Source organism: Myxine glutinosa, chromosome 10 (genome assembly GCF_964187855.1).
Source record: "Myxine glutinosa chromosome 10, kmMyxGlut1.1, whole genome shotgun sequence".
In the NCBI taxonomy this organism is placed as follows: Eukaryota; Metazoa; Chordata; class Myxini; order Myxiniformes; family Myxinidae; genus Myxine; species Myxine glutinosa.
In genome coordinates, this window is record NC_136270.1 from 96764870 (window position 1) to 96782199 (window position 17330).

The 17330-nt window shown below is 42.5% G+C and overlaps 1 protein-coding gene across 5 annotated transcripts in view; it reads left to right on the forward strand.

Annotated features, from left to right (window-relative positions):
- LOC137433933 (islet cell autoantigen 1) overlaps positions 1 to 17330 on the forward strand; it is a 64404-nt gene that overhangs the window by 6912 nt on the left and 40162 nt on the right. For all 5 annotated transcript variants that reach the window (XR_013624789.1, XR_013624788.1, XM_068126432.2 and 2 more), the window contains exons 2-6: positions 8867 to 8913; positions 9340 to 9511; positions 9728 to 9800; positions 14352 to 14475; positions 14853 to 15051. Coding sequence is in view for 3 of the 5 variants with exons in the window: in XM_068126432.2 (XP_067982533.1) it covers positions 8888 to 8913; positions 9340 to 9511; positions 9728 to 9800; positions 14352 to 14475; positions 14853 to 15051 (594 nt within the window). In the remaining 2 variants the exon portion in view is untranslated. The remainder of the gene's footprint in view (positions 1 to 8866; positions 8914 to 9339; positions 9512 to 9727; positions 9801 to 14351; positions 14476 to 14852; positions 15052 to 17330) is intronic.

Consider the following 17330-nt stretch of genomic DNA (forward strand, 5'->3'; position numbering starts at 1 on the left):
TTCCCCTGTACATCCCTTCCACCAACCTAACTGTCGTAGGCCTTCTCGAGGTCCGCAAACAAATCTTAAAATGTTCAAATTGTGCTCTGGAGTAGAGAACAAATGTTAATATGACAGATGAAACTGTCTCTTACATTCTGGATGATTTGTGATGATTGCTGCACATTGTGTATGTACATAATGTCATTTTGCTTGAGCTCCTCCAAATTTTTTGGGCGTCCTTCGTGTATACGCACCTTTTAAATAGCCCCACAAAGTTCCACATTTTCCGATGGTTTATACCTCATGGGGTCAGCCATCTCTAGTAGTTGTCTGTAACATGAAGCTGAAACGTGTGTGTGTGTGTGTGTGTGTGTGTGTGTGTGTGTGTGTGTGTGTGTGTGTGTGTGTGTGTGTGTGTGTGTGTGTGTGTGTGTGTGTGTGTGTGTGTGTGTGTGTGTGTGTGTGTGTGTGCGCGTGTGCGTGCGCGCGCACAGACGGAATTGTTGTGTCTGTCTGCGTTCGTCTGTCTCTCATTTATGGCAGCCTCTTCCCAGTGTTTCCCTGCGTTTGAAAAGATGCTGATTGGTTACTTTGTATCTGGGCAATTCCACAGTGACTCGAGATCGATTTGGAACCACCTTAAGGCAATCCTTTTGCTCTAATTTTTTTGTGGGGACCTTGTAGTACAGGATTTGGGTACTTATAACTGGAATGACGACTTGGGCTTCTGAAAATATAAAAAAGTGATTTTTAATGTGATTTAATATCTTTTTGTAATGACTAAAATAAGCATGACTCATGTTACCAAAAAAGGGCTTGGCACAAAATCACAATTGTTTGTTTTGAAGATTCTCCTCAATCCATGAGTTACATAATTATTTTGTGTTTTGAATTTTTTTTGTGCAACTGCAGAGTTGTGTGAACAAAAATTAACTGGAATGGCACTCGGTAGAGCGCATACCTCCACCAGGCTGAACAGTTTGTTTTGTATCCCAATGATAGGCTGGATCTGGATTCGGACCTGAACCCAAATCTTACCGGCTTGTTCGTGTCACCTAACCAACTCATCCCCCCAAGTTTCATCCAAATCCGTCCACAACTTTTTTAAAATATAATTTGGTATATCGCTTTTTGCCCGATCTCTCAATGGGGAAGAATCACTTAAAAATTAAATAATTCTTGTATCCGAATCCATATTCATATCTTCACCAAAATCAATTCGAATCGTCCTTGTCACACACCCAACCGGTCCACCAAGTTTCGTCGAAATAAGTCCACAACTTTTTGAGATATCCTGCTATACAGTGCATTCAGAAAGTATTCAGACCCCTTCACTTTTTTCACATTTTGTTATGTTGCAGCCTTATGCTGAAATCGTTTAAATTCATTTTTTCCCTCATCAATCTACACTCAATACCCCATAATGACAAAGAGAAAACAGGATTTTAGAAAGTTTTGCAAATTTATTAAAAAGAAAAAAGTGAAATATCACATTGACATAAGTATTCATACCCTTTGCTATGACACTTGAAATTTAGCCCAGGTGCCTCCCATTTCTCTTGATCATCTTTGAGATGTTTCTACACCTTGATTGGAGTCCAACTGTGGTAAATTCAATTGATTGGACATGATTTGGAAAGGCACACACCTGTCTATATAAGGTCTCGCAGCTGACAATGCATATCAGAGCAAAAACCAAGCCATGAGGTGGAAGGAACTGCCTGCAGAGCTCAGACAGGATTGTGTCGAGGCACAGATCTGGGGAAGCCTACAAAAAAATCTCTGCTGCATTGAAGGTTCCCAAGAGCACAGTGGCCTCCATAATTCTTAAATGGAAGAAGTTTGGAACAACCAGGACCTTTCCTAGAGCTGGCCGCCCGGCTAAACTAAGCAATTGGGAGAGAAGGGCCTTGGTAAGAGAGGTGACCAAGAACGCGATGGTCAGTCTGGCTGAGCTCCAGAGATCCTGTGTGGAGATGGGAGAAACTTCCAGAAGGACAACCATCACTGCAACACTCCACCGATCTGGGCTTTATGGCAGAGTGGCCAGACAGAAGCCTCTCCTCAGTGAAAGACACATGAAAGCCCGCTTGGAGTTTGCAAAAAAGAACCTAAAGGACTCTCAGACTGTGAGAAACAAGATTCTGTGGTCTGATGAAACCAAGATTGAACTGTTTGGCTTCCGTCTGGCCACTCTGACATAAAGCCGAGATCGGTGGAGTGTTGCAGTGATGGTTGGCCTTCTGGAAGTTTCTCCCATCTCCACACAGGATCTCTGGAGCTCAGCCAGAGTGACCATCGGGTTCTTGGTCACCTCTCTTACCAAGGCCCTTCTCCCCCGATTGCTCAGTTTGGCCGGGCGGCCAGCTCTAGGAAGAGTCCTGGTTGTTCCAAACTTCTTCCATTTAATAATTATGGAGGCCACTGTGCTCTTGGGAACCTTCAATACAGCAGATATTTTTTGTCGGCTTCCCCAGATCTGTGCCTCGACACAATCCTGTCTATGAGCTCTGCAGGCAGTTCCTTCCACCTCATGGCCTGGTTTTTGCTCTGATATGCATTGTCAGCTGTGAGAGCTCATATAGACACGTGTGTGTCTTTCCGAATAATGTTCAATCAATTGAATTTACCACAGGTGGACTCCAATCAAGGTGTAGAAACATCTCAAAGATGATCAAGAGAAATGGGAGGCACCTGAGCTAAATTTCAAGTGTCATAGCACAGGGTATGAATACTTAAGTCAATGTGATATTTCAGTTTTTTCTTTTTAATAAATTTGCAAAACTTTATAAAATCCCGTTTTCTCTTTGTCATTATGGGGTATTGAGTGTAGATTGATGAGGGAAAAAATGAATTTAAACGATTTCAGCATAAGGCTGCAACATAACAAAATGTGAAAAAAGTGAAGGGGTCTGAATACTTTCTGAATGCACTGTACGTCGTTTTCAGCCCTATCTCCTTATGGTGAAGAATCCCTTAAATTCTAGTAGCCGGATCCGAATCCGGATCTTCACCAAAATCTAACCATTTCGTCCTTTTCACATACGCTACATCTCTGCCAAATTTCGTCCGAATCCGTCCACAACCTTTTGAGATATCTTGTTCACAAACAAACAAACAGGGGCGAAGACAACCTACATCCACCTTCGGTGGTGGAGGTTATTAACTGTTATAGGAACTTTAAAAGCGATAAACTTACCAAACTGGTCAAAGATTGACAATTACAAATTAAAATATCTGGAAACAAAACGTCCTCGACTTGCTTCACTTCACCAGAGTACAATATTCCATCATACGCCGCTATAAACCAATCACTGACTGTACCGTGTACCAGTGTACCTGTAGGCATGACTGCAGAGAACTTCCCTCTTTGCTACCAGAAGCATCTCTAGGTCGGAGATAAGTTGGATCAGGGAATCAGGAATGCTAATTGCTCTGCTTATTAACCTGCGCTCGCGAAGCGAAAAGCAGGGTTAGCCATTCGGGTGCGTATGTGCGTACGTGTGGTGTACGTGTTTGCATATTTAAAATTCATTTTCTCAGCAACCGTTGGGCCGATTGACACAATTTTACCATAGGAGTGCTTCTGCATTTGGAATTTTTTTATTCATAATTATGACGTCATAGGTCACGTGGTACAGGCTCCATCTTGGGAAAATCGAAAAAGGTTGCACTTCTATCTCCAAAACCTCCATGGAAAAAAATTGAGACGTGGCTCATTGTCAAGTACTCCCCATGGGGAATAAGATATGTTGACGTTAATGATGTCATAGGTGCTTCCATTATGACATCATAATTCGGCAAGTACAGCGCTTGATTCGATCAGTATGATTTTTTTTTCTCTGCAATTCTTGGTCCAATTGACATGAAATTTTCACCAAAGGAGTGACTCCACCTGTATAATATTTTACTGATAATTATGACGTCATAGGTCACGTGGTACAGGCGCCATCTTGGAAAAACTTCACACCTGTCCTTTTGTCCATATGTTATACCTCTCCCACCCCCCCCCCTTCACATGCCTCCCCCCCTTCACATGCCTCCCCCCCTTCACATGCCTCCCCCCCAAAGCCCTCTCCCTCCCACAGATCTCTCGATGTCTCCATGTCTCTCGGTCCCTGCTCTCAAATGTTGTGTTTGTGTCCTTCCCCCTCTCTCCCCATCTTGTCTACCGCTCCCGATGTTATTTGTTTTATGTGTCTGTTTGTCTTTCTGTGTGATTAATGTTCGCTCTTTCACGAGCCTCGATCTTGTATACAAAACAAAACAAAACAAAACAAAACAAAACAAAACAACAAAAAAAAAAAAAAAAAAAAAAAAAAAAAAAAAAAAAAAAAAAAAAAAAAAAAAAAAAAAAAAAAAAAAAAAAAAAAAAAAAAAAAAAAAAAAAAAAAAAAAAAAAAAAAAAAAAAAAAAAAAAAAAAAACACCTCTATATCTCTGAAACCACTCCATGGAAAAAAATTGAGACCTGGCTCATTGACGACTACTCCCCACGGGGAATAAGATATGTTAATTATGACGTCATCGGTGCCTTCGTTATTATGTCATAATTCGACAAGTACAACACTTATCTGATCATCATGAATTATTTTTTTTCTCAGCAACTGTTTGGTCTGATGGACACGAAAATTTCAACATAGGAGCGCCTCCTCCTGTATAATATTTTAATGATAATGACATCATAGGTCATGTGGTACAGGCACCATCTTGGAAAAACTGAAAAACGTTGCACCACTATATCTCCAAAACCGCTCGATGGGAAAAATTGAAACGTGGCTCACTGTAAAGAACTCCATATGGGGAATAGGTGTTGTTAACGATGACGTCATCGGTACTGTAATTATGACGTCATAATTCGACAGGGACAACGCTTAGTCTGATCAGTTTGAAATTTATTGAGCGTGATCTATGCAACAATTATATTAGAGAATGTAGATTGATGATGTCATCGCTCACGTGGTCTGACAGTTTTTCTTTGGATCAAAGGAAAAAAAAAAAAAACCTTAAAAAACAGAAGAGTTGGCTCGCACCAAGTTGACTGCGCAGGGTAATTATTCAATGACTACCATCTAGTTCATTAATCTTTTAAATCATTCCCTCTACTGTAGTCATTTATCACCTCAAGGTCTCGGATGCACCAAGTTTTATTCAAATTGTTAGGGTATGGTTCCACAAGATATGAACAGTATTATAGTATTGATTTAACGAAAAGCTTTTAAGAATCATGTTTGTCTAAAGTTGGTGCATTTTTATAGCTGAGCAACATTTACTCAGATGTTGACATTTTATTTCATGTCCTCACATTAAGCACAAAGCACTGTATCTTACTTGATTAGCATCAACAGCAGCCATGGTGGTGTTCTGTCGACTGCACTCAAGCGTAGTTTTGATTAACGTTTTCCACAAATTAGTTGTAGTACACACACATATGCATTCCCCATAAATATTAAGTAAATCCATTATGCTGGGCATCCAGCTCGTCTGCATCATGGGTCAACTTTGACTCGTGTTACCCATGTTGAGTGTCCAGTGTAACTATAGGGGGGCTCGTGTTACACCTGACTCGTGTTACCCATGTTGGGTGTCCAGTGTAATTATAGGGGGGCTCGTGTTACACCTGACTCGTGTTACCCATGTTGGGTGTCCAGTGTAACTATAGGGAGGCTCGTGTTACACCTGACTCGTGTTACCCATGTTGGATGGCCCCTCTAACTATATGTGACTTGTAGTTACCCATGACTTGTGTTATCCATGTTGGATGGCACCTCGAACTATATGTGACTCATGTTACACCTGACTCGTGTTACCCATGTTGGGTGTCCAGTGTAATTATAGGGGGGCTCGTGTTACACCTGACTCGTGTTACCCATGTTGGGTGTCCAGTGTAACTATAGGGAGGCTCGTGTTACACCTGACTCGTGTTACCCATGTTGGGTGTTCCCTCTAACTGTATGTGGCTTGTGTTACACCTGACTTGTGTTACCCATCCATGTTAGATGGCACCTCTAACTATATGTGCCTCGTATTAGCCATGACTCGTGTTACCCATGTTGAGTGTCCCGTCTAACTACATGTGACTCGTGTTTCCCATGTTGTGTGGCCCCTCTAACTATAATGTATAGATGACTCATGTTAGCCATGACTCGTGTTACCCATGTCGAGTGTCCTCTGTCACTGCACAGGTAAGATTGGCAGGGTTGATGCTGGTATTTTTATACAAGTCATTAATTACTACAGGGAGGAAAATTTAATGTTTCATTTTCCAGAAATCTGTACTTTTTGCAACATGAATAATTGTGCGATTTCGTGTCCTGTTACGTACATCAATTGAGCACATTTTAACAACGCTTTGTAAACAAACCAAGCAAGATATGACGCCTTACTTTTTTTTTTTTTCTTGATGCTATATGTAATTATTAAAAACAAATTCAATGAGAATCTCATTTGAGATCAATATATTAGGTCTGAGATCACATGTATATCCTCATATATGGAAATTTGATAATTCATAGGTAAATCATTAAACGCATCAAAATTCCGAAGAACTGAAGTTATCAATATGGAATAGTTTTTTGTAACCCTCTAATGTATATACAGTACTTACAAAATTACGCACAAGGAATATTCTGAGGAAAGTATTTTTTTCACCCCTCATGTCCCCATGTTCAGGTGGAATTACCCATTTTGATTTCACTATTCTTAATGCAATATATTCAGTCATTTTATTGTTCCAGTAATCTTTAAAATCAACATGAACATCTGGATGAAAGTACAGGGTGTTCCAAAAAGACCTGGACAACTTTGGTTGTTCATATATTTAGTACCACAAATGATACAAATACCCTTCTGGTTTATATGATACAGAAACTCATAAGGTTTTCTTTACTTTCAGCTCTGGTGGTTTAATGTAAAAGAAAATGGCGACTCCACAGGAGAAAGATCAGTGCATCGAATGGTTCATCGACACGAGATCCGACACAAGTTCAGCATAATTTCCGGACAAGCTATGGAAGGAATCTGCCATTGTGGACTAGTATCAGAGAGTGGTACAAGATGTCTAAGGAGACTGGAAGTTGTCCGAAACAGAAGAGTACCGGTCGACCAAGCACAAGTGCAGCATATGTTGAACTAGTGTGTGGATCCCAATGAAGTCCAAGAAAATCAGAGCGTCCAGAGAGCTGGGACTACCAACCACCGCTGGACACATGATTTTGTGTAAAATAATGAAGCTTTCTGCTTATAAGGTGCAGATTCTGCAGGAACTCAAACCAAATGATGGACCCAAATGCAAGGCAGGTTTCCCTTGGAAATGCTCAGTCACATAGAGGATGACAAAGATTACCTGAAAATGGTCATGTTCACAGACAAAGCTTGCTTTCATGTATTGGGGAAGATCAACAGGCACAATGTGAGGATCTGGGGGCTCGGAAAACCCCCATGTGGTCGTTGAACACATACTTGACAGTCCAAAGGTCAATGTGTGGTGTGGCCTTCTCCATGACCACTGGGTAGGTCCGTTTTTCTTTGCGGAGGATGCAGTGACCTCAACAATTTACATAAACATGTTGGAAAGGTTTGCCTTCTCACAGATTCCCACAGATTGAAGACCTAAAACCCAATATCATTTTGCAACATGACGGTGCTCCCTCCCCCTCATTGGGCCTTAGTCGTTCGAGCCATCCTGAATGAAAATTTTCCAGGTTTCTGGATTGTCTGAGACGGACCCAAGGCCTGGCCCCAACGATCACCATACATAATCCCCCTTGATTTTTTTTCTGCGGGGGTTGTCAAAGATTTTGGCTGCAACACCAAGGTGGAAAACCTGCAGCTTCTTTGTTCTCAGATCACAGCTGCATGTGCACTGATGGACGCAAACATGCTGAGCCGAACCTGACAATAATTTCTGTACCGCCTTGATGTCCTGCTCGCAACAAATAGAGCTCTCAGTGAAGTGTATTAATGGTGTGCAAAAAACACGAGTTTCTGTTTCATATAAACCAAAGGATAATGTTATATCATTTGTGGTTATAAATAAGTCACCAACCAAAGTCGTTCGGGTCTTTTTGGAACACCCTGAAGATTTAATGCAGATCTGTATAGAGTAACACACAATTTAAAATAGCTATTTTTGCCTTCTTTTTAGACAAATTGAACCTCCGTCGCCTGATGTTGAACCACCATTTCACGGTGGGGGGTATAAATAGCTCAGAGATTTGGCTCTGAGTGGAACCCAAGAGTGCGACACAATTAACCTTTTTAAAGTCAATGAAATAATTTAAATTGATAGATTAACTTAAACTTTCCATCACTCGGGACGGGTACTTTTGCCCGTACCTGAACTGTATATAGTAAGAACTAACTTGAGGTTCATTTGAGCTAAAATGTCTTGTCACTCAATTTAAATGTGTCCCAGCAAAAGCATAAAATTGCCATTTTAAAGAAATTCCTCTTGTTACCGTTTAAACATTATTTATCTATTTTCCACCAATAGTAGAACCACCTTTAGAGGCCATTTTTCCCCGCAGAGCAGGGGTTGGACTTTTTCGGGCACCGTGGTCCCCTTTTTGAAGCAATGTTTTACGGCCGGATGCTCTTCCTGCCACGAACCCTGTTGGTCGCCTCTTGCGACACACGGGGAATAATTACCAGTGAACTGGTACTCAATGTGCCGACCGAGGAAGGATGACAGGCTGAGTCAACCCCCCCTAGTGTTAATTTAGCGATCGACTGGGATTCGAACCCAAGATCCTAGGATCCCAAGCCGGCACCCTAACCGCGAAGCCAACACCAGGCTTTTACCACCAATAATGTTGACTACTTTTTGGTGTTAACTCTCAAATACTGTCCAAAATGTTTTTAAAACTTACCTTTTTCGCTTTTAGGTGACCTTTTGGATAAATAGCATGATGGAAACTTCTGACATTTATCAGTGAGTATTTGTTTGACTTGATTTTTGGGGTTTTTTTTTTTAACCTTTGCTTGATATTGCTTACCTTGATTTTGTGTAAATGAGAATTTATTTAATTACACACATCCCATGCATTATTACAAAAACCTTGCATTCGGTTACACAAGGATACACAAGGAACTTTGGTGCAGGAGTCGGCCATTTGGTCCATCATGCCTGTGGCGCACCCCCAAGTTGATTCTCATTATAGTTTTTAACAACGATCATCTTGATGTTTTCCTAAAGTTTAAATAACCCAATCCTGATCCGGTAACCCAACTTCGAGTTTAATTATTCGCAGTAGTTTCTCATCTCGTACTGTTGGTGAAGGTTTGTGGTTTGCATTGAAACTTTACTTTATTTGGGGTATTGCATGCCCTTTACTCCCTTCCTCCTCGATTCTCACAGGGGTTGTTCACGGGACGAGTTTGATCGCATGGTGAGGGGACAAGACTCATCAGTTGTTAACAAGGTGCAACAGACGTACTGGAAAACAAAGCAGGTTCTAATTCGTGCAACGGGAAAGAGAGAAGATGAGTTTGTTGTGGCAAGTGATGCAGTCATCGATGCTAAACTGGAGGTAGGCAAGCTGGCATTGGACATCATTCCTCGCTGTCCATTGTCCACATTAGACATTCCTTAGTTTAGTTTTGTACAAGAAAGTATAGGTGAGAATAAAGATGCCTCGAGTATTCATCCGCACTGTACTGTTACGGATCACAAATGTTGGTTATTATTTTGCAATGGATCAAGACTCATTGAAAGTATTGCGTGCTTGTTTTTCCTTCTTTCAAAGGTTTTTCGATCTGTGCAGAGGACGTGCCTGGATTTGGTGAAAGTGGTTGAAATGTACCAGCACAGACTCTTTGGTAAAGTATTGTGGAGTAGGGGGGAAAACGGGGTGGGAGGGATTGCAGGCTGTCCTTAGTGCACCCACTTGCTGGACTCCACCAGGACGTGGAAACTTTTCAGTGCTGTGCAGTGGAGGATATGTGGCTAACAGTGCAGTGGATGGAAGCGGCGCACACCGAATATAAAAGTTCTCCCATTTGTTTTTGGTATACATAGTGTAGGCTTGTGGAAGAGCTCATACCAGTACAATGAACGTATCAGAATGCAACAACTCAAGGAACAGTAGAGAGAGGGGGGAAACGCCAACAGCAGAGATGAAGGCTAGGATAGAGGCAGACATGGACAAACAATCGATGCGGGGAGGAATGGACGGCTGGAAAGGATGCATTAGGTGGACAAGATGGATACCGAAGGAAACTAAGGGCTTGAGGTGGGATAAGGGAGGTGGTGGTGGTTAACGGGGGTAGATAATATCCTGGTTTTGGATTGGGGGATGATCTGAGATGTGTGAAGACCTGGAGGGAAGAATGACATTGAAGATAATGTGGAATTTGGTTCCACAAGTGGGGGCAGAGGGAGAGTGGAAGGGGAACGAATGAGTACAAGTGAGCGGTGACCTTGGATTTGGCTAGTTTCACCAGGAGGGAGTTTATGGTGGACCGTGTGTGCCCTGCAGAAACCTGGAAGGAATAAAGCATGGAAAGAGCAGAGACTGTGCAAGACAAGAAAGGAGGCAGTAGAGGCCGGAGACCACCGACCTATCTGCGATGGTGAAGTGATAGGCACATAAACTCAACTTCATCGTGGGAGATTTCAATAATCTTGAAGGCCTTTGTTTCCACAGCGTCAAGCTTAGAAATATCTGAGGAAGGGGAGCCAGCCCAGAGGGGAGAGCAGGAGTCTGTCAAACTGTGGATGAAGGCCTTGTAGGTGGATATGAGTTCAGTCGTGCGAAGGGAGGACTTTGTGCAATGCAGGATGCCGAGTCGACGGCTGGCTTTGGAGGCAAACTTTGAAATGTGGTTTGTCCAAGATAGATCCTTGCTGACAGTGAAACCCAGGAGTTTGAATGACTGAACTTCCTCAAGAGGATTGTTTAGAAAATATATTGAGAGAGAGAGAGACAGAGACAGAGACAGAGACAGAGACAGAGACAGAGACAGAGACAGAGACAGAGACAGAGACAGACACAGAGACAGAGACAGAGACAGAGACAGACAGAGACAGAGACACACAGACACACACACAGACAGACAGACACACACACAGACAGACACACACACAGACAGACACACACACAGACAGACACACAGACAGACACACAGACAGACACACAGACAGACACACAGACAGACACACACACAGACAGACACACAGACAGACACACAGACAGACACACAGACAGACACACAAACAGACACACAAACAGACACACAGACAGACACACAGACAGACACACAGACAGACACACAGACAGACACACAGACAGACACACAGACAGACACACAGACAGACACACAGACAGACACACAGACAGACAGACACACAGACAGACACACAGACAGACACACAGACAGACACACAGACAGACAGACAGACACACAGACAGACACACAGACACACAGACAGACACACAGACACACAGACAGACACACAGACAGACACACAGACAGACACACAGACAGACACACAGACAGACACACAGACAGACACACAGACAGACACACAGACAGACACACAGACAGACACACAGACAGACACACAGACAGACACACAGACAGACACACAGACAGACACACAGACAGACACACAGACAGACACACAGACAGACACACAGACAGACACACAGACAGACACACAGACAGACACACAGACAGACACACACACAGACAGACAGACAGACAGACACACAGACAGACAGACAGACAGACACACAGACAGACACACAGACAGACACACAGACAGACACACAGACAGACACACAGACAGACACACAGACAGACACACAGACAGACACACAGACAGACACACAGACAGACAGACAGACAGACAGACAGACAGACAGACACACAGACAGACACACAGACAGACACACATATAGAGAGATTGATATACACAAAAAAACATAGTCACGTGAAAAAGTAAGTACACCCCATGTAAAGTTTTGACTATTTCAACATACAGCTATTTGATCTTCATTTCAACAATATTGATCGATAAAGGTGATATAATATAACAAATATCATGAAACATTTACATTTTGTAGTCCATTGTATAAATTAAATAAACATAAATGCAAATTTCGCATGTGGAAAAAGTAAGTACACCCTTGGCTCTAATAGGTGGTATTGCCCCCTTTGGCAGAAACAACCTCAAGTAGGCGTTTCTTATAACTGTCTACCAGTCTCTGACATCGACTGGGAGAAATTTTTGCCCACTCCTCCATGCAGAATTATTTCAGCTGTGCGATGTTTGAGGGGTTTCTTGCATGCACAGCTCATTTCAAATCCCCCCACAACATCTCGATGGGATTTAGATCCGGGCTTTGACTTGGCCATTCCAGAACCCTCCATTTCTTTCTTTTCAGCCATTCCTTGGTGGATCTACTGGTATGTTTAGGGTCATTGTCATGTTGCAAGGTCCACCTTCGGTTGAGCTTCAACTTTCCGACAGATGGCCTCACATTATCCTCAAGCACCCTCTGGTACAATGAAGAATTCATAGTGGATTCTATGATGGTGAGCTGCCCAGGCCCTGATGCAGCAAAGCTGCCCCAAACCATAATATTTCCACCACCATGCTGTACAGTTGGTATCAGGTTCTTGTGGTCAAATGCTGTCTTTGGTTTTCGCCAAACATGTCTTCTGGTACTGTGGCCAAATAGCTCTACCTTTGACTCATCTGTCCAGAGCACATTGTTCCAGAAGTGCTGGTCTTTGCCTCGGTGTTCATTCCGAGGTTCATCGGTTCATCTCGGCCTCGGTTCATCTCCCCAAATTGTCACGTGGTTTGGCAAACTTTAGTCTTGCCCTGATGTTCTTTCTGGACAGTAAAGGTTTCCTCCTGGCACACCTCCCATGTAGATCAAATTTGTGCAGCCTCTTTCTAATGGTAGACTCGTGCACTTTGACATCAACAGTGGCAAGAGCTACCTGTATGTCCCGTGATGACATTCTGGGGTTTTTAGAGACTTCTTTCAGCATCTTGCGGTCTGCTCTCGGGCTGAACTTCCTGGGGCGGCTTGGCCTGAACAGGTTGGCAGTTGTTTGGAATCTCCTCCACTTGTCGATGATCTTCCGGACAGTCGAATGATTGATTTCAAATTGTTTGGAGATATTTTTAAATCCCTTCCCAGACCCGTAGGCATCTATAACCTTCTTTCTGAAGGCCTCAGAGAGCTCTTTTGATCTAGGCATGGTGACGCCGCACACTTCAACAACAAAGAGCAAACCAAACTAAATGTCTGAGGTTTAAATAAGACAGGTTCCTCCAAGATCCTCTCTAACGATGTTCTAATCATTTGCACCTGAGCTGGTGCACATGATTCTAATTTTAGGTATTTGAAGTAGTGATAAATGTAGGGGTGTACCTACTTTTTCCACATGCAAAATTTGCAGTTATGTTTATTTAAATTATACAATGGACTACAAAATGTAAATGTTTCATGATATTTGTTATATTATATCACCTTTATCTGTCAATATTGTTGAAATGAAGATCAAATAGCTGTATGTTGAAATATGTTGAAAAACTCAAAACTTTACATGGGGTGTACTTACTTTTTCACGTGACTGTACATACATACATTCGTCAGGATTGAAATATGTATTCCAAGTGCTTGGCTATCTTGTGATTTTTGTCAATGTCTGAGGAGAGGGAAGAGGCTTCATCCTGCCTCTCTGAAGGATGTCATGTCAGAGGGTGGAGTCATGAACAAATAGTTAGAGGGGATTTTCTGTCGAGTCAGATAAATAATTTATGAAGATTAGGAATAGGACTGGGCCCAAAACACTGACTTGGGGCACTCCACGTTTGACAGGGAGAGGAGATTAAAGGTCTCCGTTGAGAGCCACATGTTGGTTACGAGAGTAGAGAATGTCAGTAAGTCATGTGTGAAGTTGGCCTTGAATGCCATAGGCAGAGAGTTTGGAGAGTAAGTCGGGATGTTAGACTGTATCAAATGCACAAGATGCATTCAGAGAGACGGTCTAATCTCGTGTGAGACATTGAGGGCCTCCTTCCATTATTGGGTGAGTATAAGCAGCATGTCCAGGGTGGAGTGACCTTGTCTGAAACCAAATTGGTGATATGAGATGACATTGGAGAAAAAGAAGTATTTATTATCAATTTCCATGTTGTAGTCCATGATCTTGCTGATTATTGGAAGTAAGCTGATAGGTCTAGTTAAGACGATCATTTTCTTTGCACATGTGATATTTAGATGGCTTTTGAAGTCCAACTTTCATAAAATACCTTTATTTATGTATGTGTTTGTATTATTGATGTACGTTTTTGCACTGAGGGCATATTACGCTTTGGACAACTATTAACCACAACATGTGTGGTAGCTGTTGCACAAGCGGAGCATGAGATGGGTCGGTTCTTGAAAAACAAAGGGAAAGAAGACAAGACCAAAGCTGGACAAATGATGGAGGCTACAGGCCGTGCCCTTTGCAACGCTTCACAACACAGGTGAGAGCAACTGGCAGGAAGCAAGTTGTTAAAAATATTTTGATATTCTTCTTCTTAAATGACAATTTGTGGCTGTCACAACAGTGGCGTGGTATTTTTCCTTTGACTATCTCTGCTTCCAGAAACTCGAACACAAATCCTTAACACCGTTGCCTTCAGCCAGCCTCGGCGATACGATTCCTTTGTCCTCTCCATTAGGCTTTCGGAACAGAATAACAACCTTGAAATTTGAATTTGAACTGATGATGTTAACGAAAAATAATCTGTACATTTTTGCTGTCATGTTGATGTTTTCAATCTTACTGAGTGCTTCAAAAAAGTATTATCACTGTGCGTAGCACATAATAACTTATAGATGAATGAATTTGGATTTGCAGGTTGCCCTTAGGACACCCACTGGCTCGACTTCACCAGGATGTGGAGACTTTTCAGTGCCGTGCAGTAGAGGATATGTGGCTAACGGTACAGCGTATGGAAGCGGCACGGACAGAATACCGCGGAGCCCTCCTTTGGATGAAGAACATCTCACAAGAGCTCGACCCTGACACCTACAAGCAGCTAGAGAAGTTCAGAAAGGTCTGCATAACATGTTCTGGAGCTTGAAATGTGCTTGAAATGTTACTTGCTGGAGGTTATGAAGAATGTATTGGTGCTGTTGATCTATCAGTAAAACGTACCAACAATGTTGTTGAAAAGTAGTTGCAAGTAGCCATTTTGTATTATGTGCCCCAAAAGTGTTAATAATTTAAATATTCTGACTTTGTGTACAGAATTATGGCTAAAATCTCAAATCATTCCAAACACAATCTATCAAATATAATTATATCTCATCACAGTCCTCTGTTAAAATTCCAATTATTATGGCATATTATATCAAATGTTATTTACAATTTGTCACATTTTTTTTTATTCACACATACTTTTATTCATATTTATCCCTGGTGTTGGCTTAGCGGTTAGGGTGCCGGCTTAGGATCCCAGGATCCTGGGTTCGAATCCCGGTCGATCGCTGAATTAACGCCAGGGGGATTGACTCAGCCTGTCATCCTTCCGAGGTCGGCAAATTGAGTACCAGCTTGCTGGGATGAATGATCACGGTGTGTACCCTGGTTTCGAATTGGTACACCATATCCCTGCGCATCGTAAGAGCGTGACCAAGGGTTGGCGTCAGGAAGGGCATCCGGCCATAAAAACATTGCCTCAAACAGGGAACCATGATTGTCATGGGGCCCGCAAGGCTAACCCCCGCTTTAGCGGGGAAAAATGGCCTTAAAACGATCATTCATTCATTCATTCATTCATACTTTTATTCATATTTATTTATTTATATTTATTTATATTTATTTATTTGTATTTATTATAGTTTACATATTCATATATATATATATATATATATATATATATATATATATATATATATATATATATATATATATATATACATACACACACACAGACTTGGCATTTAATATGGAATGTTTTTTTTATTCTTGACTTGGGTTTACTTTCTGAACTCAGTATATCAATCTGGTGAGTTTCTTTTACGCTTCGATGATTTCTTTGTCAAAAGAACCATGTCACTGATTGTCTTTCGCAGCAAGAAGTCAATAACAGGATAATATCACAGGGGGCGTGACAAAATGTAAGGACAGGTACATTTGACGATTGGCTTCACAATCAGGTATATAAGGGTTGTTGGTTCTGTATTAGTGGAAAACAACTGCTACACGTCTACAAAAGTTATTGCCGCTTCCTCTAGAGATGGTCCGTCAACTTGACAATGCTGTTTGTCATGGAGTGGTGGCTTTACGAAATTCCGGCATGAAACAGCGTGCTATTGCTTGGCAGTATGGCATCACTCAAGGTCACATGTCAAAGATCCTGAAACGAAATGCTCAGAGGGGTGTCCCTACTCCAATACCGAGGCCAGGACGTCCCCGCAGAATCACAAGGAGAGATGATCGCCAGCTGCACCGGTTAGTCTGCAATGGCCGTACCAAGTCAGCTAATCGGCTTAGGGCTGAGTGGCAGCAACTGACAAATGTGCCTGTATCCAGAAGGCTAGTCAACCAACGACTGGTTCAAGCAGGCTATCGTGCCAGGCATCCCCTGAGAAAGCCACGCCTGACCAGACAACAGAGCCAGCACCGATTGCAATGGGCCAGAGAGCACCGTCAATGGCAGTCAGGACACTGGAATCACGTGACCTTCAGTGACGAGTCGAGATTTCTGGTCTATCGTCAAGATGGCCGCGTCCGAGTATGCAGACAAGTGCATGAAGCCTACAACGAAGATTGTATAGTGCCACGAGTCCAAGCTAGAGGTGGTGGGGTGACCGTTTGGGCTGCTTTTCATGCAGGGGGCAAAACTGACCTGGTTGTTCTGAATGGAAACCTGAACCAGTTCAAGTACAGGGCCATTCTGGAAGAAACATTGCTTCCATTTGCTCGTGCAGCCTTTCGAGGAAACTTTGTCTTCCAAGATGATAATGCACGGCCTCATCGTGCTCGCATGATCCAACACTTTCTTGTTGACCGTGGTGTCGAGCATATGGAGTGGCCTGCCATGTCCCCGGATATGAATCCGATAGAGAACTTGTGGGCAGAATTAACGCGTCAAATCGACAACTTGGTCCAGCAGCCCACCTCTGTGCGTGAATTGCAGCAGGCAATTGTCACTGCATGGCAAGCGATTCCTGTCCATACCTTGGCAAATCTCGTGAACAGCATGCCTCGACGTGTACGTGCTCTCCTGAATGCTCGTGTGGGTTACACGAAGTACTGAACTGTAATTTTACTGTCCGTAATCCCAGTCATGATTTAACTTTTGTTTTGGTTGAAATTTTTTTTGGCTCG